Here is a 26285-nt window from a genome sequence, read left to right on the forward strand (position 1 = left end):
ATACATTCATTGAGCAAAGATTTACTAAGGTTTCAATTTGCCAAGTACATGCTAGGTTATAGATATATAGAACTAAGAAAATGTGGCCCATCTCAAAGGAACTTTCAGACCTGGTAAAGACCGAAAAGTAAATGATTAAAACTATTACATGTTAAAGTTGCTTTGAGAGCACTCAAGGGGGTGACTCCCAACTTGGCTAAGGAGGGTATTAAGTATTAAAGTATAAGCAGTGCTACAAATAAAAATGAGCCAGTTGAAGAGGTCTGAAATTGTGTAGCATTCAAAGGAACAGCACCTACAAAGACACGGTGTGTGAAATAGCGTAGTATTATTTGGAGAATTGCAAGGATTTTGTTAGTGTGGAAGAATGGCAGTAGCTTAGGTTGCAGAGATAAGTGGGGGGCAAGATCACAAAGAATTCTGTATCTTGCCAAGGAATGTGAATTTTATATAAAGGTAGTAAAGAGCTGTTAAAGGATATAGTAATATGGAAGGAAAAGAAAAACTAAAGGCTCTTTAAGTATAGGGAGAATCCAACAAGTTATACTGCCTTGGGTATTTGGGTGATCATCATACTGTAATCAGCATTGAGAGACCCTCAGGGTTTATTAGTTCCTGTATCTTGGTGAAGCTGTGTGGGTAGTACATTTCCATAGAATATTGAGACATCAATGGTAATACAAAGATAAATTTTAGAGCAGTTTTAAATAGTGTATTGGAGTCCAGTTAGGAAAAAAGAAACCATACTATTTTATTTTAGCACGGAAAATTTAATAACAGAATTTTTATATATAGGATTGGCTAAGCAGATATTGAGGACTGAAAAAAAGAAACCCTGGGTAACATCAATAGTGATCCCACTTTAGGGTTTAGGGCTGTGGTATAATTAGAAGAGGTTGGGATTATCAGCACCTGATAGTCTAGAGAAGGAGCCCGGCAGAACTGGTGGCAACACCTGAGTGGTATGAAGTTTGTTTTGGTTTCGGGCACATAGCCAACAGCTGGAAACCGGAGACCTGTTCACTGCTAGGCTTCTCCTTTCCTGCCTTTCAGCCTTGCTCGAATGTCCACCATTGGCTGAATCTAACAGGAAGCCAGCCAACTGGCCAAATAGACTGTAATTTGCATTATCCTAGCCCTAGTATCTCAGAACAGAATATAGTAATGAGGCTTAGACAACAGCTTGATAAACATTCCCAGGTGTTATCATTAAACTGCCTGTGATGAGTCATTTTTAATAAGATGTAATTAATACTCAAGATTTCAGAAAGAATCTTTTCTATTTTTATGAAAAATGGCCCCATTAATTTTCAAAATAACACTATCCTAAAATTCCATTTATTACTGACAGTTCAGATTTGGTATTTGCTATTAGGACAGTAAAGGGCATGTAAATATTGTTTTGGTCTGAAAAAAAAAATCCTTATTCAGGGAAAATAAAACTCTTAATTTTGATTTTCAAGAAATGGGTAAACATAGTAGAATCAGAAAGAATAAAAAGATGGGCATTCCAATAAGCTCGAAAAGTCCCAAATCATAAAGGGCATCGGGATTTCATTATGTGAGTGGAAACTGAAGACTGTTGCCAGAATGAATTAAATGTTGCATGTTTTCAGAATTGGAGTCTCTGTACATTTCAACTGTAGGTGTATAACTTCCAAATAGTAGTTTTTTTCATTATAATGTACCCAGTGAGTATGATACATACATCATTTACAAACCATAAATTTAATCCTTCCTGAGAAGTTAGCTTTTGAACATTTCTGAGGGTTTCTTGTAAAATGGTATTTTCTTTGTCTTCAAACCACTTCCAAGAAGGAAAATTTTCAAGACGTAAAACATAAAATTAGTTCTCATCTAGCATTTTCTTAAGGAAACAGTAAATGACCAAGTGGGTGTTAGGTAGCCCAGATTAACACATTATTTTAACCTAGCTTAAAATGTGGAATAACTTTTTTTAGGTTTTTTTTTTCTTCCCTCACTGAGGTTTTCAAGTTTTAAATCTGTCTTTGAAAATCAGTAACAATATTTTTTAGAGGTCTATCTGCCCAGATAAGGTTGTATGGGTGGTTTACATTTATCAAGTCAGCTGTTGAAAGTTGAGTTGAAATTGCCTCGTTTTTTCGGTATTAGATTAACACATTCATGTGTTGTTACCTGCTATGTCCTATCATGTATGTTTGTCCTATGGTGTACATTTGTTGTGGTAGATTTAGCACAGAGCCTAGCCCATGGTAATTATTTAGGGAAAACTTGTTGAATACCTCCTCCCTAATCTAAATCATAATAGGACTTAGAGACATTATGTAGACTCTTTTCCATTAGTTATGCATATTGGTGATTTATTTTTAAGCACCTCTGAATTTATTTAGAAAAATATCCCATGTAAAATATGTAACTGTGGTCTTCCTTTCTAAATATCCTTTAATTTTCATTTGCTGGGAAGCACTTTAAATTCAATCCTAAATGACTTTGCATTTATATTCCAGCTCCTCTTATAATCAATTAAATATCTTCTGCATATTTTAGAGCTTTTAAGCTTGAGGCTATCACAATCTTCTCTGTAAACTACTCCACTTAATTATTTAAAAAAAAATTATTGGAGAACTCTTAGGACAGTGATAGGTCATGTAAATGTTGTTCTGGTTTGAAAAAACAAACATTTATATCCTCAGGTACTGAATTTCTTGATTTTCCTGTTGATGTTGTTATTGAATGAACTTCATTGGTAACAATTCATGAATAAATACCAAGATGAACTGTTTCTTTTTACGTAGTTTAATTTAGGCAATAGTGGGGACTTCTATTTTGGAGAGGGAGTGGAAAGGAGGGAGATGCTTTAAAAAATTTTTTTTAATAGAAGAGAAGAGCAGTGTTCACATAAGAGTTCTAAAAGACATTTTGAATTGAAGGAGAACAGAGCAGATAAAAGTATGAAAATGCCCTTTTAGAGCAGACATTTTCATACTTAACTGGTTTGAATCATGAAATTGAGAGCTTTTGTTTAAGTGGACTCCCATCAGTATTTACCATATTAGAAATTAAAACTGACAAATTTGAAAAATACTTAAATAATTAAATTCATTTAAAAATCAATAAGCCCATTACAAGTCAGCATATGTGATAGATTTTTGTGAAAAATAACTTTCTGAAACAAAGGACAGCAAACATCTCTTTGATGCCTATCTTAACAGAAGAAGAAACCTAAAATTATCTGCTCTGTGCTCAACTCAACCTTTTGTGATGTCAGATTTCCTATATAGCATCTGGGAAAGCTCCACTGTGTTCTTGTGATAGAATTAGAAGCAAAAAAGGCAAAATCATCTTAATATTATGAAAATAGTGTTGATCTTGGGAATGATCTTGGGCCTCCAGGTTTCCTGGACACCACATGGGGAACTGCCGCCTTAGAGCATATGTTGGCAACTATATCAAGCCTAATTTAGGAAACTTGCAATATTCGCAGGCCTTTTGTTTAGTTCTTAGTTTTAGGTATTTTTTTTCCTAAATCAAGAAATTCAGTACCTGAGGATATAATGTATAACATGGTGACAGTAGTTGATAACTAATAATGTAATTGAAGTTTGCTCAGAGTAGAACTTGAATGTTCTCACACAGAAAAAGTATGAAATGTGATGGATTTGTTAGTTAGATGGCAGTCCTTTGACACTGTATATGTGTATCAAGTTATTACAATGTACACTTTAAATAGCTTAGAATTTTGTTGGTTATACCTCCGTAAAACTGAAAAAATACAATGAAAAGAGTTTAATGTCTACTGTTACATATCAACATTTTAAAAATTACCCCATTACTTAGGGTTTTTTTCTCCCCCTTAATCTTTTCTTGAGGCTGCAATTGGGATGAAGATAAGCTAAGGGTACTGGTATGTGATTGTAGTGCTATACCCTGAAACACATTTTATTAAGACTTTAACTTGTACCAATCTGAGATTCGATGGGCAAAATCAGATCTTCAAAGTTCTGGTCTGTGAATTTTTAACTGTCCTGGTGCTTGTGCCAGAACGTAAATTAACTGTTGTTAAATACACTGTTTAGTTGAGCTGGATTTTTTTTTCCCCTTAAAGCAAGACTTGGCAAGGGAAGCAGTGTGTTGATATGTATTCTGATGCAAGCTCCTTATCTCCTCCAGGTCATGTAACAGTTCACAAAACCATCACTTTGAAGAACACTGGTCTAGACCACTCTGATCTACTCTGATGCCCTCTGTCTACTTGCTTCAGATCTCATTCTCCCTCTTGCAGACCAAACCAGTAATCCCAAATAACTATTTGCCAAGTGAACCAAATCTTCCATAGAAGGGCTCAGTTTGCATAATAATTTAGTTACAGGAAGTGGTAGGTGGTAGGAAAACATTTTTTGAATTTGGTTCTCTGTGATTGGGTTCCTCCTGCTTGGTGTAGCCTGCTTCTGGAAGCTAGAAGTATTGAGAATTAACTCTCCACTGATTTTAGAGGTTTGAAGGCACAGGGCTGATTTTTTGATAGCTTCTTTATTTTGAGACATAAACCTGAGAACAAACATATGGCAGAATCTGCAATACTCAGTTACTCTCAAAATTATGGCATTTCCAGAATTGGTGCTGGTTAGTGGAAATAAGGGATATCTGGATACCTGACTTTGATCTTCCTTCTATACTAAATATGTGACTATGGCCGACTTGTATATTTTCTCAACTTGTTTCCAGCTTGGTAAAATTAAAGCTGAGTAGGCAGGGCATATATAATTTCTGCCCTCAAGCTTTAAAATCACGTCACTCTGCACTGTAGTGGTGAACCCATAAGAACGATAGGCTACCAAAGTATGGTATTATTTCATTTTAATTTCAAAGCTCCTTTGAAATAATAGTTAAGAAATTCATCTAGAACTAGGGATTCTGCCAGATTTCCTGGGGCCAGTGCAGGGATTTAATTTAAACACTACAGTTTGAGAGCTGTTCTATGAAAACTGGACCTTTCAGATTATTCTAAATTCATTATAATTTTACAGTGCCTATAAAATAACTGAAGAGACTGTTTCTGAGAACTTCTGAAAGACCAGTTTTAGTTCTGGGAAAACAAGTGATGCCGCTATGTGAGGCAAGGTCTAGTTCATATTTACCCCATCTCATGTATTTTGAAGATGAAACGAATTCATAGTTTTTAATTAGCTTTCTGTTTACCTTTTAAAATTTTTTGTGTTTTTTTTCACTAAGTGACAGTAAATATAGGCAGGTTGTTCTCTGGTACACTTTATGTGATTACTATTGTGCCTTGAAGAGTTTAGAACTGATAGGCTTTATGACCATCAGATCAGTTGATTTGAAAGTGGTTTCCCTAAAACACCCCCCCACCATGTGACTGGATTTCAGCAATTAAAATTACAATAAGGAGATTTTGTAATGCTTTTCTGCAGTTAAGATGTTAATTTCACATTTTTCTTCATGTGCCTAATAAACTAGTATTTGTTAATCTATTAAATTTGATATTTTACAGGATTTTCCATTTGTTATCTTTGAAGGTTTTGATAGGCTTAAGGGCTCCTAAGATATATTGCACATAATTACATTCTAGATCAGGGCACCTATATCTCATAAGTCTTCCCATATGTATGTTTTGAAAACCATTGACATCTTGATATTTCATATCAAGTGATTAAATAATATTAACATTTTCTAATTTTTAAAAATGTATTTTTTAGCCTTATGATTCTGCAGATGACTGGTCTGAGCATATTAGCTCTTCTGGGAAAAAATACTACTACAATTGTCGAACAGAAGTTTCACAGTGGGAAAAACCGAAAGAATGGCTTGAAAGGTATTTGCTTTTAATCTAATTGAAAAATATTTTTCTTCCTTAATTTTTCAGGTTAACATGTTAGAACATACTAAACATTCTAAGTTTAGGTTTCATATACTAATATTCAGTACACCCCTTTTTAATTGCAATGGATAATCTTTCTTTATCTTAAAAAAACTAGGACATATAAGTAACTCTCCTCAAGAGCCTTGTAAACAGTCAGTATACTTAATTAAAAATTTTGTGTCAATCTACTTTATTCATCTTCCTCATAATGTGTAATAGAAATCTGTATAATTCTTATAGGACAATAATACATTTACTTCATGTAGAATTAATGTTGCAGAGTTTTAGTTGTAGGGTTAGTGGCATATTATATATTTTTCCATCGGTGAGAAATATTAATGTTCTTCTGTTTGCTGCATTGCATTTTCCACACCAGTTAAATGATTTTAAGGTCATGTTCAGTTCTTTTATTTTTCCATATACCCTTCTTTTGAGTATTTGGTCAGAAGTGTTACATAGACTCATTGGACTTTGTAATTTTTATGGGCCTATCTATATTTTTTATTTAGAGAACAGAGACAAAAAGAAGCAAACAAGATGGCAATTAATAGCTTCCCAAAAGATAGGGATTACAGAAGGGAGGTGATGCAAGCAACAGCCACTAGTGGGTTTGCCAGTGGAAGTAAGTATTAAGTTTTTTCTTTGAAATAATGTTTGATTTCATTCTTACAGCTCATTTACTTTATAAGTATGCATAGCTATTTGCATATGTAAACTAAAATAAATAGAAACATACAGGGTTTCTTCTATGTTGGATTTGTCCCCCTAACCTCCATCATTTTATTTCCTGCAAAGGGAAAGGGCTGCAGAGTGGAATAGTACATGTTTGTATTCCTCACTACCCAGGATGGCTATCATATAGTAGAGTTGATGAAAAAAAAATTTATGTTGTGGATTGATTCCTTTTTAAAACAGGAGTTTTTTGTTTTTCAGGTTTTTAAAATCTTGAATTGTGTCCTGTTAAGCTGGATAGCACTGAAATCCATTCTAAAAGTCACTGAGTGTTTCAATCTAATAATTGAATAATAGCCTCACACAGATAGTGACATTAAAGTGCCTATTGATGTTTTGTGTTTATCAGTGAGAAACTTGTTTATATTTGGAAACTGATTTCACCATGATCATAGATCTTTGTAACATCTCTGTATGTGGGCATACCTTAATATTCTTTTGAGGCTACATTAACATAGGTAATGAATATTTGTTTTTTAATTCAAATAATTAAATTTGAATTTCAAGCTTTTACTACTGGTATTCTATTTCTGCCTTGCCCAGAATAAAAGGTTAATGCCACACAGAATTCTTTGGCTCTTTATCAAATTTTAGAATATTGAGCAGAATTTTAAGAAGGCATGTGTTCTCGAAATTCTTAAGACTTAAGTGTTTGACTCTTCCTCCAGTAACTCAAAAAGTAAGGGTTTTATTTTTTTTTAGAAGAGGATGTTCTTTTTTTTAATGGGGAAAATTGTTTAAGATGAAACAGTAACATAGTTCTACAGCACTGAAAGTTTAAGATGTATTCCTTGGAACATTTAATTCTTTATATTAAATGTCCTTAATTCTTAGAAAGCAAAGTGATTTAAAGTACTGAGGCTAGGAAATTAAGAATTGTATTTTGAGACAGAAGACTTGGGTTCTGGGTCCCATTTCACTTACTATCTTAGGTAAGTGTGACTTCTGGCAAACAATTAAAATAAGATAAAGGTTTTCCTCTCTAGGTTAAAAAAATAAAAGCACCCAGCTTGTGAGCCTCCTGAACAAACTGCAAGGGGGGGAGTACCCAGGGATACCAAGGAGAAGTGGCGAATGGGTATAGAAACAACAGCTTTTTTTTTTTTTTTTTTTTTAAGTTGTTGGGCCAGGCCTTTCCACTTACTGGCTCATGGTTCCCAGAGAAAAAAAAAAGACCAGTGTAGTAGGTCTACTTAATTCTGAAAAGAATTACCTACTGTTGAAGTCACTTGTCCTCCCTTAAGATAGGGTAAATGAAAAGGATAATTAAGAGATCGGATAGAAATACTGATGGAAGTAAAAATACCTATTTCTATCTTTTTAATAAACTATCTTTAAGGAAATAAAATTAGAGCTGGGTTTTTAAATTGTTTATGTACACCTTTCTCTTTAAAAAATGAAATAGGTTTTTTTCCCTTAATTTCAAAAGTAAAAAATTATAGGAAAAATGTTTTAATCCTATGACTAAAGAATATTTAGGGAATTTATTTTCTATGTGCATACAAATGTATATAAAATTACATATATAGGTATTTTATACCAAAAATGGGGTTATATGTTTTTTAAACTTTCCTTTGTTCAGCAATATTTTAAGGATATGTTTTTGTGTCAGTTTATAATTCTACATTATATTGACTGCATGGTGTTCCATATTTTGGATATACACTCGTTTATATACTATATCCATGGATACTTGGGTGGTTTTTTAATCTTTTTCTGCTGCAATAAATAATGTGATTCCTGTCTGATTACTTGCATGATTACTTTCTTAGCTAAATACCTAGAAGTGCAAATGATTCAATGAGTCTGTGTTTGTGTTGAAATATAATCATGTTATCACACTTTCTGAGTTTTTAAGTAAAGTAAAAAAAGTAAAGAAAGGGCCTTTTTATTTTTTCTTAAATTGGTCAACTGAGCTGTACTTGGTGTGGTAGTAATAAAGTCACTAAGCCATTTCAGTGTTTAACTTTGTCTATCAAAAACATGTTGGTAGAGTTTTCCCTTATTACAGTACACCTGTGTTCATGTAGGGTAATGTATAAAGTGTTGAAATTTGGAATTTTCAATAAATTTGTATTGTGGGGATTGGGAGGATTTTATATGTAAAGAGGTAAATTAGGTAGAAAATAGATTTCAGGGATTTTTCCTTTGCAAGGTAGCAAATGTTATCCACAACTTGACACTGAAAATGGTATGAATAAAATTTTGGTATTATTGCAGCTAGACTATCTTATTCATCTTTAATCTGTGCCTTGTAGAGTGATTGCTCTATGGTTAGAGAAACTTGAACTTGGAGTTTCTCAACAGTAACACTATAGTATTTTGGGTCAGGTAATTATTTATTAGAGGATGCTGACCTGTTTTGTAGGATGTAGAGCACCATACCTGGCCTCTACATACTGGATGCCAGTTGCACACACCCCCTCCCTAGTTATGGCAACCAAAAATGTCTCCAGACCTTTGCAAAATGTCTGTGTTGGGGTGGGGGTGTGTGCAGAAAGAGTCAATGCTTTAACTGTGTTTTCTCTAGAGTTATGAGTAATAGAACAGCTTCTTCAATTTCTGTAATGCTAGTACCTTTTTTCCCCCAAAGCTTACAGATGTTAGATGTATCATCTTTAATTTTCATTTGAATACATTTATTTGACACATTTTGACTCCATTCATAGAGAACTGAAAGGGAATTTTCTTGGCCAAGGAAATAAATGTTCCTGGTAATCAAGTGACAGGATTGGTGGGAATTGGGCATGGTGCTAACTACTATTATATCTGTCCCTAAAGGATTGTGTTATAGTAGTAGTCTTTTAGAAACTCTAGAATAAAAAATTTTAAGTTTTATGTGCATGCAAGTTGGTAGTTTACTGATGAATTAATAACATGCAACACATGTTTGTGTTTTACTGCGTTAGCTCAGTCTATTTGTTCATTTTGCTCGTACGGTGTAATCTATAACACCTAATTTCAATTATGTCATTAAGTCAAAAGATTTTGTATTTTGATTGGATTGAAGTTTGTGGGCAGTACCCAGTACCTTTTGTTTTGGTGTGACACGTGGGAGTTGTGTACTGGCAACTTGCAAACCTATAAATAGTTAAGCATACTTCCTTCCTTATGCTGTCTTGGTCTCTAGACTTGGAGGAACCCTGAATTGGAAAAAACAACCCAGTATTCAACAGGGAGGGCATCCTTTGGTAATATTATCATTACATATCACGTGCTTGAATCTTAAGATGGTTTTCTGATGGAAGTTGGTTTAATTCTTAACAATTAGACTTAACTACTATGATTTAGGCTAGATATTTTTTGATAAATTGAATTTTACTACCATGATTGTTGAAATTTTCCTTCTTTCGTGCTCTTGTGGAAGCAGAAGTACTTCTGAGTTCAAAATATTTTCGTGGCTTTAAATTGGAAGAGGATCTGTTTTTAATACAACTGGTAATAATAGCAAGTGGATTTTTCTGACTGCTGCAAGTATAGGAATTCCATTGTCAGATAGTATTATCTATAACTTGATTTTAAAACTAAGTCTGGTATTTATTAACTTTATTAAAAATATGATTGTAATTTACTTATTGAATGCACAGCTCATCATAAATTCAACAGTCCCAAAATGAGGTCATAAAAGGCCTAGTACATAACAAACTAGAGTCCACTCATTCACTTCTTAGTGTTAAGAAAAATCAGTCTAATAAAGCTAATATTCCTTTGTAGCTGAACCACTGTGGATAATTCAGTCAGTTATTAGAATCTGTGATCTGTATTTTAAAAGAATGGACCATTTACTTTTTAAAAAAAAATTAAAAAATTTTTTCATTTGATTGAAGTGTTATATGTAACTTAATATATTTCTTTCGGTTTTGTTTTGTTTGAACTATGGTGTGGTTCTAAAGAATCCCTCAAAACTAGTAGCCCATTTGAAATTTGAGTAATTAGTAACTAATCAGATTAGATTAGTGCCTAAGAGTCGAGCTAAATTTTTTTTTCCAGTTTTGGATATTTATATGCTAGTGGTAAAACTGCAGACACTAACTGGGCTTGCAGTTTTATAAGAACATAAGTTTACAAGTATGTTGAAAAATTAGCTGATGTTAAAGACAGGATTCTAACGTAATCTTTTTTCTTCCCCCTTCCATCATTCCAACATCTCTTTTTTCGAACTGTGAACTAAAGTGGAAGACAAGCATTCCAGTGATGCCAGTAGTTTGCTCCCACAGAATATTTTGTCTCAAACAAGCAGACACAATGACAGAGACTACAGACTGCCAAGAGCAGAGACTCACAGTAGTTCTACGCCAGTACAGCACCCCATCAAACCAGTGGTTCATCCAACTGCTACCCCAAGCACTCTTCCTTCTAGTCCATTTACGCTACAGTCTGATCACCAGCCAAAGAAATCATTTGATGCTAATGGAGCATCTACTTTATCAAAACTGCCTACACCCACATCTTCTGTCCCTGCACAGAAAACAGAAAGAAAAGGTATGCCGTTATTACTAGATGCTGCACGTTGAACTGTAGTTTCTGAGTATATTTCATTATTTCTGTTAGCTTAAATAAGACTCATAAATTCTCAAAGTCTTCTAGAATGTTACTGCATAGGTTTAGGTCTAGAGTTAGCCATATTTAGCTTTTTAAACTTTCAATTATGAAGCCTCAGAACTGTTTTTTGCCTTTGACACTTTGAAGTCAAATGCTTTATTTAGAACAGTTAGTAATGGTTTAGATAACATATCAAAGCCAAATGGCTATCCCTTCGTATTTGTGTAACCTTTGGTTTTTATGATAATTGTTCTGATGGTTCAGTTTAGAAATTATCTCAATTTCTTATTAAAATTTACTATGACTAGAGACATTTTAAGATTGTTACTTCTGTATAACATGCAACTATTGGTTTCGATTTGTGAATTAAAAAACTGAGTCATGGACCACAAGATAAAGAGTCTTAATTCTGAATTAGAACTTAAGTCTCAAGAGTAGAAGTTAAAATTTTGCAACCCAAATTGTGTTTATCCGACTCTGTGCTGATATCCATACCACGTTCAAAAAAGTTAAAAAAAAAATGGTGGCAAAAGCCACTTGGGCGGTAGCAACATAACAGAAGAAGAGTGATAAATATATTTGCATAGACCATCACAATCCTAAACTTACACTTCATCATGTGTTTTAGGGAACTAAGGAAACTAAAAGGTAGTAAATAAATAAATAATCATGGGTAGACTAATTAGCAGGTTAGCATCAGTAAATGTTGAAGAACTTTTAAAAGTCCTCTGGGTTGAGAAGGTAATTTATGGGCCTGATGAGTCTTTAAGCTTTTAATCTATTTATTGTCTGATTAATGATTGCACATTGATTTAATTTGTTGACAAAGGGTTCACATGGATTTCTTTTGCTTCTGGTTTCCTCCTCTTTATGCACATTATTTGCATTTCAGATGTAGCAGTTGTTAACATATTACTAAACCACATGCATTTACCATACAGTAGTACATAATACATTAAGTAGGTTGTTCCAAATATCAATTTCACAAAGATGGTTTGGACCAAAATTCATACGTACAAGTCATATTTGCCCTGTTGCACAGTTAAATTTATAAAGATAGTTCTTGGAGATTGGAATGAATGCAGTAATTGTTAATGTAGTTAGTACTTTCTAAATGATGTTATGATTTTCAGTTGTTATAATTTTATTTTGATAAATTAGTCACAGAAAAACTTACTTTAAAAACCTTGTCAGATAAGATCCTGTGGCCTTATGAGTCTTTCATTTCAACTATTGTTCATTTAATACTTTTTGTCTTTTACCTCCTTTTGAAATTTTTTCTTTCCCAGGCTTCTGGGATACTAATGCTTCAATTCCTAGTTCTATTCTCTTCTTGTTCCTTATGTATCAGTATCATTCCATCTTTTACTATGCGTTTTGTTTTGTTTTCTTGCTCAACCTGTCCTTATCTGCCTGGCAGCAATCTTGTGACTACCTTGTCTATATATATATGGTTCTCAAACCTTCATTTGTAATTGATACATGTATCTGCTTCCCTTCTGTAAGTAAGCATTGGTATTCGCTATATCTCCTCAGATACAATGTGTCCCAAATTCTTCCCTTTTCTCACAGTTTATTCTTACATTCTCAGTAAGTATCCCCAGCTGTTCCTTGCTCTTCAACATTCTTATACACTTATCCACCATTGACAGTTCATAAGTTCTTCCTGTTATGTCTTATTTATGTATATCTTTTATCTTGTTATTGCTACTGCCATTACTGAAACTCAGGTCTGTCTCTCAAAATAGCCTGATTACTGCTCTGCTGCCTTCCATCTATCTGCTTATGGTGGCGTCATTATAAAAATCAGATTAGATTGTATCCTTGCTTAAAATTTTTGAATCATTTGCCATTACACAAAGGATAAAGTCCATACTTAGTAAGATTATAGAGAGTACTTGATAGTCTCATTGTAGTGTGTCTTCTCTTAAACTAGTTTCATCTCCACCATTTCACTTCTTACATTCCCTAAAATTCATCTGTTACAAACTTGTATATTTCTTAGAGCATGTTATGCTCTTTCATGTTGTAAGCCTTTGCTGAAAAGGACATGTTCTTTCCTCCATTCCCATCCTGTTGAACTCAAGTACTCTTTCTTTAAGAGCCAGCTCTGATTTCAGTATGTTCTCAGTGTCATTTAACCTTTCCCAGTCTATATTTCCCAGACACTTTGTACTTTTGTATTTGCCTGTCACAGCTCATAACCCATTATAATTTTAGTCCCTACAATTATCCTCTTTAAGATTAGGTGTTATGCTTTATTGCATTGTACTTTGTTCACCTTCTATACTCTCTCTCCATGTTTTAAGCACCATTCTGGGCAAATTTAACATAAAAAATTAACTGTGTACCAAGTTTGGTGCTAAGTCTTTTATTTACATTTTAGTTTATTCCTTAAATATCACTGTGTGGGAAAGCATTGTCCCTTAGGTAAGAAGAGCCTGAACACTGCCACAGGGTAAAGACAAGGTGCAGAATAGGCTTCTCTAAAATTCATGTTCTTGCCATAAAACTGTAGGTATTGAAAGACACAACAAAGCTATATTAATCCAGACTCTACTAAGTCAAAATGTCTTGACAAATCAAAGATTCAGGTTTAAATCCTACAAAGTATGTTTGCTAATCACAAAGCTTGTATAAAAATTTATATAAAATAACCCTGGAATTGCCTATTTATGTAGGGAAAATTGGACAGTATTTCCAAACACTTCTTGCATTTGAAGACAGTATTTCCTTAAATACATAACGTAACAATTTGGGTCTTTCCTAGTTGTCTTCCAGTTTGTCTTAAATTGTGAAACATCCATTAATTTGAAATATATATTTTTCTCAGTGGAGATAACCATTTCATTTAAGCTTCCTATTGATTCTTCTCATCAACATGATTTCCTTGTTTGGATTTTTCTTATCAAATAATTTTATTAAGAGGTTTACAAGTAAGATCAGTTTCTTGGTCTTAAGTGCTGAAAGTGTAGCTAAGCTGTATCTAAGAATGTCAGTTGTAGGATGCTGTATTAAATAAATAATACAAGGGCAGGATCTTTGTCTTAACCACTGCACTATCCCTAGTTATTGACAAGTAATAGGCAGTCTGTAAATACTGTTGTAGATGAATAAAAAACAGAGTAGAGTAGGAAGTGCATTGAGAGTTGGGAAGCGCTTGCATTGGTCATGGTTTTAAAAATGTATTTGGAGGAAAAGAAGAATGTTAATATGTGTTGTGCATCTGATTGAAGGATACCAGCAATAGATTTAGATCTGTTTAATGCCAGTGTGCCTTTTGAGAAAAAGAACCTAAGATAAAATAAAAGTCTGTGCGTGCTGGCGAGACAGAAATGTGGAGAAGCCCTGAAGTGCTTTGGTTTTGCAGAGGGTAATCCTGATGTTAGGTAAGGTGAAACAAGGAGGTCAGGGTACCTCCTTTTAGATCTAGATCTGTTTGTTGGGGTAATATTTGGTCATCTATTGGCAAGATTACTTTATTTGACAACTGTAAAACAAGGTAGTAGAGAAACTCTGATGTGCTGTAAGAAAGTCAAACTGATCTTTGTCAGTTGGCACCCACTTGACCATCCAAATTGGCCTTAACTCTACCCCTCCAGATATGTGAAATGATAAGATAGGTGAATGGAAAATGGAAAAATGTGATTCCTTGTTCTTTGCAATAGCCACGTGAGTGCCAGAGTCAGAAGAGTTTAATGACCTTAACTAACAAGTTCCCTGTTTGGTAATTTAGATTTAAGTTATATTAGTGTAGATAAGTTTGAAAAGTAAGCAAAGTAGACACAGAAGCAGACCTATTCAGTGACCTCAGTTTTAGCTCTCAGAAGATTAGCATGTCTAAATACTCTGTCAGTCAAGTGCTGCTTCCATAGGTCTTAATCCCATTAGGGAGGGGAGATTAGTCATTCTTTAATATGAGGTGTGAGTTAGGCACTTGGAATAAACTTCCCTTTTGTGTTTTGATGGTTATCTGTTGACTGGGTGAAAATTGAATGAACCTGAAAACTTGTGAGTATGTGTTAAGACAGGAGCCCATTTATAGATAACATAAAAGTCATTAGCTTGCTGTTGTATGCCACATTCAGCACCCCATTACTTTGTTTTCAAACAGTTTTTAGGGTTACTAAGTTATTCATGAAAAAAAATTAGGGGAGATTGGCCATAAAGTTAACTCAAATATTTTTTGAATAACTGAATACATTAGTTGAGGAATTTAGTCTATTTCAGTCAATAAGTTTGGAATTACATTTAATCAACTTAATATACGGTGTTTGGAAAAATGGGGCAGGGAAAATACCTGTGATGAAAGAATATTAGAAAATATTGTTTATAATTTGAGGCATAGGGAAGGCCTTTAGGGGAAGAAAAAGTTGATAGATTTGACCACATAAGGCATTTAATTAAAAAACTTCTCTGTGACAGAGATAGAGTAAACTAAGGTTGAAAGACAAATACCAAATTGGGAGAAAATATTTGCAATGTATATAACAGTACATTAAGAACTCATTAAAGCAATGTGAAAAAAAAATAGGAAAATAAGCAAAGGATGTGAACAGGCAATTACAGAATAATTTTTAATTGCCACCTTAAAACAGTTAAAAAATTAACTAAAAAATGGGTCAGAAACCTAAAATTAGGAGCTAATAATACTATACAATTCCGTTAGAGAAAACGGGAAAATCTTCACTGAAGTTGGATTTGGTGTAGTGTTTTCTTGGATATGACATCAAAAGCACAGGTAGAGAAAGAAAAAATCGATAAATTAGACCTCATCAGATTTAAAACTTCTGCATCACAGGACACTATAGAGTGAAAAGACAGCACACAGAATGGGACGAAATGTTTGTAAATCATGTATTTGGCAAGGGATTAATATTTTGAATATAGGAAGTCCTATAACTCAACAACAGAATGAAACAACCCAGTTCAAAATGGGCAAAGGATTTAAATAGCTACTTCTCTAAAGAAGGTATTCTAATGGCCAGTAAACACATGAAGAGGTGCTCAACATCATTAGTCATCAGGGAAAGCAAATTTAAAAACCACAATAAAATACCACTTTATTCCCATTACATGACTATTAGAAAAACAAACAATGGAAATTACAAATGATTTTAGGATGTGGAGAAATTGGAACTCTTGTGCATTGCCGGATGGAATGTAAAGTGATGCAGCTGCTGTAGAATACAGCTTGACAGTTCTCAGAAAGTGAAACAGAATTACCATGGGATCCAGCAATTCCACACTTAGGTTTATAACCAGAAGAACTGAAAGCAAGGGAATCAAATGGGTACTTACATGCCAACATTGATAGCATTACTCACAATAGCTAAAAGGTGGAAACAATGCAAGTGTACAGCAGGTAGAAGATAAACAATCTATTATATATACATTTAGTATTATGGAAAGGAATGAAACATTGATACATGCCGCAGCACACATAAACCTTAAAGCCTTATGCCAAGTGTAATGATCAAAAAAGAAAAGGATGAACATTGTATGATTCCACTTAATATGAGGTACCTAGAATGGGCACATTCATAAAGATGGAAAGTAGAATAGTGGTTACTAAGGACTGGAGTGATGGGAAGCTATTATTTGAGTAGAGAGTTTCTGTTTGCAGAGATGAGAAAACGTGAAAATAGATAGTAGTGTTGCACACAATGTAAATGCATTTAATGCCACTGAATTGTAAACCTAGAAATGGTTAAAATAGCAAATCTTGAATGTATTTTGCCAGCATAAAAACATTGAAGAGGAAGATAACCAAAGCATATTGGAAATTAAGATTAAAATGAAATTTTTCACCCAGTGGGGAGTGTCTTTTAAGTTGGATATTGCAGAGATCACTTTAGTGAAATCTGTTAAATGTTTTAAACATGGTTATCCTATGCTTGTGTGTATTAGTATAAAGACTTTCAGTAATAAAAAAGCAGTTAAGAAATAAAATATTGTAATTAAAACATCAACACCATATTTACAGTTCTAAATGCATAGAAAAAGTTCTGGACAGAACATAATTAAAAATACTCATTAATTTAAAAATTGAAAAAAAGAACAAAAACCACAGATGATGTCACATAGCTACCTTGTTTTTTCCTACTAGTACACTTTATTTCCTTTATCACTTGTCCATGTTGTACTTTCCCATGAAACAGAAATAGAACTAGCAGGCTATGCTTATTGCATTAGTAGTTTGAGCTTTGTTCATGTGTCCTGTTCAGTATTATTATAGCAATTGTCAGAACATAGGAAATGAAGGAGTAGAAATACAAGAAAGAAAGAAAGTGTATTTGGCATAATTATCAGAAAAATGTAGGTCAAAAATAAATTTTGTATTTGGTTTATGCTTTCTTGGATATTTTGAATGGGTGCTTATAATTAGATGAGTGATACTATAAACCCTGAAAAGTTAGGTTTTAGTAACAGATTTCTGTGTGAAATCTAGTCTTTGGTAGACTACTCCCCCTACTGGTAATAGTTGGAAATACAAGTGAATAATTCATGATTACAAGCATAAAAGGAAAGATTTCATCAAATCATATACAAAATTTAAATGAAAATCAAAGGGTAGCAGGGGCGGAGCCAATATGGCGGCTTGAGTAGAACAGTGGAAATCTCCTCCCAAAGCCATATATATTTTTGAAAATACAACAAATACAACTATTCCTAAGAGAGACCTGAAGACACAGGACAACAGCCAGACTACATCCACACCTGCGAGAACCCAGCGCCTCGCAAAGGGGGTAACATACAAGCCCTGGCCCGGCGGGACCCAAACACCCCTCACCCCAGCTCCCAGTGGGGAAGATAGGAGTTGGAGCGGGGAGGGAGAGGGTGAGGGAGCCCAGGACTGCTAAATAGCCACCCCTAGCCATCTGCACCAGAGCACAGACATACAGTGCATGGTGTGCTGGATACTAGGGAAACAGGACAGTAAGACCTGTGAGTGGGTCCCCGCAGCCGGCACCCCTGGGACAAAGAAAAGCGAATGCTTTTTGAAAGTCTTAAAGGGACTGGGACCTCACAGCTTGATGGAAGCGTCCTGGGACACTTAGCCCAGGAGTTGGGAATCCCAGGGAACACCGGGCACCCTAACCCACTGGGCAGCAGCGCAGCTCAGAGGCCCCTCATGGTGATAAACAGCCTCCCGCCTGTCTCTGATGCGGCTCCACCATATTGGAGGAACAGACCAAGGCCGGCCACGCCCATAGCAACTGTGCAGCTTAACTCCACAGCATCTGCAGAGCTTAACTCCACAGTGGCCAGGCAAGAATCAGAGGCCCCTTCTGTGCACAGCTGCCCAGCACAAGCCTCTAGAGGTTGCTGTTCTCCCAGGAGAGGAAGGCTACAAACCAGCAAGAAGGGACGTTCTCCCAGCCGACACACAGTGCCAGCCCCGGACAACTACCTCTATCACCATGGAAAGGCAAAAGAATTTGATACAGACCAAAATCACAGACTCAACCCCTGAGAAGGAGATAGACCTAACCAGTCTTCCTGAAAAAGAATTCAAAATAAAGGTCATAACCATGCTGACGGAGCTGCAGAGAAATACACAAGAGCTAAGGGATAACGTCCAGAGGGAAATTACAGAAATGAAACAATCTCTGGAAGGATTTATAAGCAGAATGGATAAGATGCAAGAGGCCATTGATGGAATAGAAACCAGAGAACAGTAACGCATAGAGGCTGATGCAGAGAGAGATAAAAGGCTCTCAAGGAATGAAACAATATTAAGAGAACTGTGCGACCAATCCAAAAGAAACAATATCTGCATTATAGGGGTACCAGAAGAAGAAGAGAGAAAAAGGGATAGAAAGTGTCTTTGAAGAAATAATGGCTGAAAACTTCCCCAAACTGGGGGAGGAAATAATTGCTCAGATCACGGAAGTACACAGAACTCCCAAGAGAAGGGACCCAAGGAGGACAACACCAAGAAACATAATAAAATGGCAAAGATCAAGGACAAGGACAGAGTTTTAAAGGCAGCTAGAGAGAGGAAAAAGGTCACCTACAAAGGAAAACCCATCAGGCTATCATCAGACTTCTCAACAGAAACCTTACAGGCCAGAAGAGAATGGCATGATATATTTAATGCAATGAAACAGAAGGGCTTTGAACCAAGAATACTGTATCCAGCACGATTATCATTTAAATATAAAGGAGGGATTAAACAATTCCCAGACAAGCAAACATTGATGGAATTTGCCTCCCCCAAACCACCTCAACAGGGTATTTTAGAGGGATTGCTCTAGATGGGAGCACTCCTAAGATTAAATAGATGTCACCAGAGAAAATAAAATCACAGGAAACAAAGCAGACCAACCAAATACTAACTAAAGGCAAAAAATAATATCAACTACCCACAAAAGCAGTTAAAGGAAACACAAAAAGAGCACAGAATAAAACAACCAACATATAAAGAATGGAGGAGGAGGAATAAGAAGGGAGAGAAATAAAGAATCACCAGACAGTGTTTATAACAGCTCAATAAGTGAGTTAAGTTAGACAGTAAGATACTAAAGAAGATGACCTTGAACCTTTGGTAACCAGGAATCTAAAGCCTACAATGGCAATAAGTACATATCCATCAACATCACCACATCAACAAAAAGAAGGACAAAAACCACATGATCATCTCCATAGATGCTGAAAAAGCATTCAAAAAAATTCAACATCCATTCACGATAAAAACTCTAAGCAAAATGGGCATAGAGGGCAAGTAACTCAACATAATAAAGGCCATATATGATAAACCCACAGTTAACATCATACTGTACAGTGAGAAACTGAAAGCTTTTCCTCTAAGATCGGGAACAAGACGGATGCCCACTCTCCCCACTGTTATTCAATATAGTCCTGGAGGTCCTAGCCATGGCAATTAGACAAAACAAAGAAATACAAGGAATCCGGATTGGTAAAGAAGTTAAAACTGTCACTGTTTGCAGATGACATGATATTGTACATAAAAAACCCTAAAGACTCCACTCCAAAACTACTAGAACTGATATCGGAATACAGCAAAGTTGCAGGATACAAAATTAATACACAGAAATCTGAGGCTTTCCTATACACTAACAATGAACCAATAGAGGAATCAGGAAAACAATTCCATTTGCAATTGCATCAAAAAGAATAAAATACCTAGGAGTAAACCTAACCAAAGAAGTGAAAGACCTATACCCTGAAAACTATAAGGCACTCTAACGAGAAATTAAAGAGGACACTAACAAGTGGAAACTCATCCCATGCTCTGGGCTAGGAAGAATTAACATCGTCAAAATGGCCATCATGCCCAAAGCAATATACAGATTTGATGCAGTCCATTAATTACTGCAAATTACCAACAACATTCTTCAATGAACTGGAACAAATAGTTCAAAAATTCATGGAAACACCAAAGACCCCGAATAGCCAAAGCAATCCTGAGAAGGAAGAATAAAGTGGGGGAGATCTCACTCCCCAACTTCAAGCTCTACTACAAAGGCACAGTAATCAAGACAGTTTGGTACTAGCACATGAACAGAGCTGCAGAGTGGTGGAACAGAATAGAGACTCCAGACATTAACCCAAACATATATGGTCAATTAATATATGATAAAGGAGCCGTGGGCATACAATGGGGAAATGACAGTCTCTTCAAAAGATGGTACTGGCAAAACTGGACAGCTACATGTCAGAGAATGAAACTGGATCACTGTCTAACCCCATACACAAGAGTAAATTCAAGATGGATCGAAGACCTGAATGTAAGTCATGAAACCATAAAACTCTTAGAAAAAAACAGAGGCAAAAATCTCTTGGACATAAACATGAGCAACTTCTTCATGAATATATCTCCCCGGGCAAGGGAAACAAAAGCAAAAATGAACAAGTGGGACTACATCAAGCTGAAAAGCTTCTGTACAGCAAAAGACATCATCAATAGAACCAAAAGGTATCCTACAGTATGGGAGAATATATTCATAAATGACAGATCCGATAAAGGCTTGACATCCAAAATATATAGAGAGCTCACACACCTCAAGAACAAAAAAAAAAAACAGTTAATCCAATTAAAAAATGGTCAGAGGAGATGAGCAGAAAGTTCTCCAAAGAATAAATTCACATGGCCAACAGACACATGAAAAGATGCTCCACATTGCTAGTTATCAGAAAAATGCAAATTAAAACCACAATGAGATATCACCTCACACCAGTAAGGATGGCTATCATCCAAAAGACAACAACAAATGTTGGTGAGGCTGTGGAGAAAGGGGAACCCTCATACACTGCTGGTGGGAATGTAAGTTAGTTCAACCTTTGTGGAAAGCAGTATGGAGGTTCCTCAAAATGCTCAAAATAGATATACCATTTGACCCAGGATTTCCACTTCTAGGAATTTACCCTAAGGATGCAGCAGCCCAGTTTGAAAAAGACAGATGCACCCCTATGTTTATCGCAGCACTATTTACAGTAGCCAAGAAATGGAAGCAACCTAAGTGTCCATCAGTAGATGAATGGATAAAGAAGAAGTGGTACATAGACACAATGGAATATTATTCAGCCATAAGAAGGAAACAAATCCTACCATTTTCAACAACATGGATGGAGCTAGAGGGTATTATGCTCAGTGAAATAAGCCAAGCAGAGAAAGACAAATACCTAATGATTTCACTCATATGTTGAGTATAAGAACAAAGAAAAACTGAAGGAACAAAACAGCAGCAGAATCACAGAACCCAAGAATGGACTAACAGTTACCAAAGGGAAAGGGACTGGGGAGGATGGGTGGAAAGGGAGGGATAAGGGTGGGGAAGGAGAAAGGGGGTATTATGATTAGCATGTATAATGTGGGGGGAGGAATGGGGAGGGCTGTGCAACACAGAGAAGACAAGTAGTGATTCTACAACATCTTACTACACAGATAATGACTGTAATGGGGTTGGTGGGGGGGACTTGGTGAAGGGGGAACCCTAGTAAAATCAAAGGGCAGCATTTTTATTTGATGGCTCCTATTAAAGAGATCTACAAGTCTTTGATAGAGCAGGTGGGAAAGTGACTTCGTTCCATTAAGTTTAAAACACCTTAGGAAGAGTTTGCTAAGTAGCTTTTAAAAGATCATCGTTACACACAGAAAATAAAAAATGCTAGAGCTAAAACTAGGTATCATCCATTACCAAAGACTGAAAAAAACGCTTAAAGTAACCTGGGTTTCTTGAATGTTTGGGAAAGTTTGCATTTAAGGAATGAGACAAGAGTACCCATATACTTAAAAAGCAGAAGAGCCTATTGAAACTGCTGTGCAATTCAAAACACTACATTTATTCTGTTAGCATATATTCTTCCTTTGTCTCTGGCTAACTATTTTCAAAGATGCCGATTTTTTGTTAAGTTTGATACAAATTTGAATAAAAATGTTTAAGTATACTACTAGGCTTGCATCCGATCAGACTTTTGATTAAAGGTTTCAGACAAAGAGAAATGTTAATTAAAATAAAAATAAAATGTTTGTATAGACAAAACACACTATTTACTTGTTTTGAATAGTTTTGTGTCCTTTGTTTAAAAAAATAGTTGATTATAAGATTGTTTAAAATAAATCTAAGGAAATTAAACTTGCCTCTAAGACTATATAGCATTACTCAGCTTTATGAAAACAGCATTAAGTGAGCTGTTAATTGTCTGCTTTGTCAGTTTAGAGACCTTAAGCTTTCCTCCCCATTATCATAAGTTTTGAACCTAGGGTTAGAGAGAGAGCCCATCTATGTGCACCTGGGCCTTTATTGAAGAGTCAGACATCCATCAACAAATGCATGTTGATGCCATCTTGGTGCCAAGAGACATTTACATTTAGTACCAGAACTTCAGAGGTAAATACAACAGAATTGCTGTCCCGAAGGAGTTTGTGTTCTAACAGAAGGGGGAGAGAGTAAGTTTTGTAATGAAAGAAATTGGGTAATAGATAATAAATGTGTTAGGGCACTCTGAACATAGATGAGGGGCACCCAGCCAACACTTTTCCTTTTATACTTTAGAGATAAAACTAAGGTTGACTTTCAGGGTAGCATTTACGTTTACATTAAGTATTCAATCAGTTATTCTTAATTATACACATAGATTAAGGCAGATAATTTAAAAAATGTATAACATGCTTTGGAAGGGCATTTGCATGGATGTATCTTTCAGGGAGAGGAAGGGGTTGAGTATAACTTCTTTTTAAAACAGTATGAAAATACTCATGGAATCTAAAAAGTAACCCCAAGTTCATAGAGAACAGATTGGTGGTTGTCAAAGGTGGGCAGGGGTGAGGGTGCGTAAAATGGGTGAAGGGGGCAAAAGGTACAAACTTGCAGTTATAAAATAAATCCTGGGAATGTAATGTACAGAATAACTAACTATAGCTAATGCTGTGTTGCATATTTGAAAGTTGCTGAGAGTAAATTTTAAGGGTACTCATCATAAAGAAAAGTTCTGTAACTGTGGTGATGGATGTTAACTTAGACTTGATGTGCTCATTTCACGGTATATAGAAGTACCAAGTCATGTGGTCCTCCTGGCACTGATGTCAGTTATGTCTTGATTTTTTTTTCGGTATCACTGAGATTCACTCTTTAAGAAGGTTATATCTCAGTTTACAAAATAGTGTGAAAATCGTATGCTGAAGACCTCGGTTCTCCATGTTTGTGCTATGCTTTTTTGTTGTTTTAGTTTTGTTTCCTTGTTTTTAAAGTTAAAAGGAACCTTGGAAGTTCTCTAATTTTAATTTTTTCATAATCAGCAAGGGGTACCAGAATCCAGAGTCTTACAAGTTCAATATATGCTTGGGCCTTCCCAGGTTCATTAGATCTGGAGTGGGGAGCCTGGATAATTTGTATTTTTTTAAAACTTTATAGGTGATTCTGATAAGCATACTGTTAAAAACTAATATTCAAAATCAAACCTTTTAATAGAAAAATTCTGGCCTTTGGAGATGTCACTTGTTCAAGGGTTCCGTAAATATTAAGTAGTGTCAGCTAGTGTACATACTACTTACTCATCAGCCTTCTTTCATAATATTGGCAAAGAAACCTATCCTTGGGGTAAACAAACTTACTAAAACTCAAAGTTAAGGATGTTTAGGATTTCTTTTTACACTTTATTTCTTCACAGTGATATGTATTAGTTTTGTGTTTTGGAGTGTTTTCTTGAATAAAGGCAATGCTGAAGATTTTTCAAGCCTGTGTTAATTTTTCAAATCTGGATAGATTTTAGCAGTACCAGAAAAAAATTGAAAACAACTCATACCTTCTCCAACTCCTGTCATTAAAAGCAGAAGAAAACCACTGTAAAAATTAGTAAGGCTCATTTCAGAGGGATATAAATGCTAATTTAATTGTTTGTGCAGGAAGGAAAAATATAGAACTTGTTTCATTTTAATCAATAATCACGATGCCCCTAAGCTATATATTCCTTAAGATGAACTTTAAGAGATGTGATCTGGAAAAAACTTACTTAGAGTCTATAATATAATTGCCTCATAAAATGTAGTGACTGACAAGTAGGTTTTTATAAGGAAAATCTTCGTTCAAATTTTCTACAGCAAAGCTAAATGTGATAGGCAATATGCTTAGACTTACTGACTCTCCTTTGAAATGTGTACCTTACCAAATAAATTTTCTTAGGCCTTATGAGTTGATCATGATCAGTTAACACATCCTTAAAATGTAGCTAAGCAGCTCTGAGGTCCATATTTTAGAGAGCGATTTCATTTAGAGAGCTAGCTCATTATACTATTGCAATAGTGTTGTAAAAGCTGATAAAGAAGTCTTTTCAATAAGTTTGGTAGGAATTCTCAGCTTCAGTGGGACCATGAAGATTAATGAATGAATGTTTGGTTCAGAAAAGTGGAAATGAAGATTTATAGTTAGGTAATATTCATATGCAGTGTTCTGAAACTTCTATATATCATAATAGCAGTCTTAATTCAGTTATATATGAGCTTGAAAATCTTCAACAACTGCATATATATAAGGGAAATTTTAAAAGTTGCTTTAGCAAATCTTCTATTTAGTACTTAGGCCAATATTGCAAGAGAATATGCATAAACATCTTGAATAGTTCATTTCAGTGTTTTTACTTACAGGGCTTCTGTTTCTAATTCTCCTTTTCCTCCATTGAACTCACTGTATTAGTGAAATTCCATGGTGTGAAAATACCAGTTTGTAAACTCATTTTTCTGTTGGTGGACCTTTGGCTTGTTTCTAATTTTGTGCTAAAATAAAACAATATTGTTACAAAAATTGCTGAATGTTTCTACTGATTTATGTACATCAGAGTGTCTAAGGCTAAATACATAAGGGAATTACTGGATCATGAAGTATGTGTGTCTGCAATTTTTCTAATATAATGCCAAATTATTTTCCATTGTGATTGTAACAGTTGAGTCTCCATGGAAATCTTGTGTACCCTTTGCTCCTTGCAAACAAATTTGATGTTAGATTTTTTAATTTTTGTCAATCTGGTAAATGTACAAGGCTATCTTGTTGCTTTTAATTTGAATTTTCCTGATTATCAGTGAAGTGGACCACCTTTTGTGTTTTTTAAGCCATTTAGTTTTCTTCTATGAAATGTCTTCTCATTTCATGCCCTTGTGTTCATTTTTCTATAGTGTGGTTACCAATTATTTGGATGTAAATATTTTGCTTTTTTGTAATTTTCTGCATCTGGGTATTAATGATGTCTTCCTCTGTCTGCTCTACTAGTTCTAAGAACTTAAATATATATATATATATACAGAAATTTAATCTACCTTAAATTTGTTTTGTTTTAAATGTTAACGTTTTTATGTCTGAGAAGGCACATCACTAGCTGTGTTCTTTTTCTTCAGAAATTTATGGCTATTACTAGCCCTTACCTCTATTTCAGGTAGGTTGTAAAATCAGCTTATCAAAGACTACCAAAAATGCTATTGGAGTTTTGATTGCAATTGCATTGGATCCATATGTATATAATTTGTAATGACAGCTTTCAAATAATAATTTTCCATGTATGTTTTATACATTTTTGCTTATTTTTAAATACGGACTGTAGGGTTTTGTGGGGTTGCTATTCCATGCTAATAATTTTTTTTATTAAGGTATTACTGATATACACTCTTACTGAAGGTTTCACATGAAAAAAC

The 26285-nt window shown here is 34.9% G+C and overlaps 1 protein-coding gene across 8 annotated transcripts in view; it reads left to right on the plus strand.

Annotated features, from left to right (window-relative positions):
• WAC (WW domain containing adaptor with coiled-coil) overlaps positions 1-26285 on the plus strand; it is a 96465-nt gene that overhangs the window by 47130 nt on the left and 23050 nt on the right. For 7 of the 8 annotated variants that reach the window (XR_008996396.1, XM_036912268.2, XM_036912266.2 and 4 more), the window contains 3 exons: positions 5700-5815; positions 6373-6485; positions 10769-11077. Coding sequence is in view for 7 of the 8 variants with exons in the window: in XM_036912268.2 (XP_036768163.1) it covers positions 5700-5815; positions 6373-6485; positions 10769-11077 (538 nt within the window). In the remaining variant the exon portion in view is untranslated. The remainder of the gene's footprint in view (positions 1-5699; positions 5816-6372; positions 6486-10768; positions 11078-26285) is intronic. The other variant, XM_036912273.2, reaches the window with a different exon arrangement.

This window comes from Manis pentadactyla, chromosome 3 (genome assembly GCF_030020395.1).
Source record: "Manis pentadactyla isolate mManPen7 chromosome 3, mManPen7.hap1, whole genome shotgun sequence".
Lineage (NCBI taxonomy): Eukaryota > Metazoa > Chordata > Mammalia > Pholidota > Manidae > Manis > Manis pentadactyla.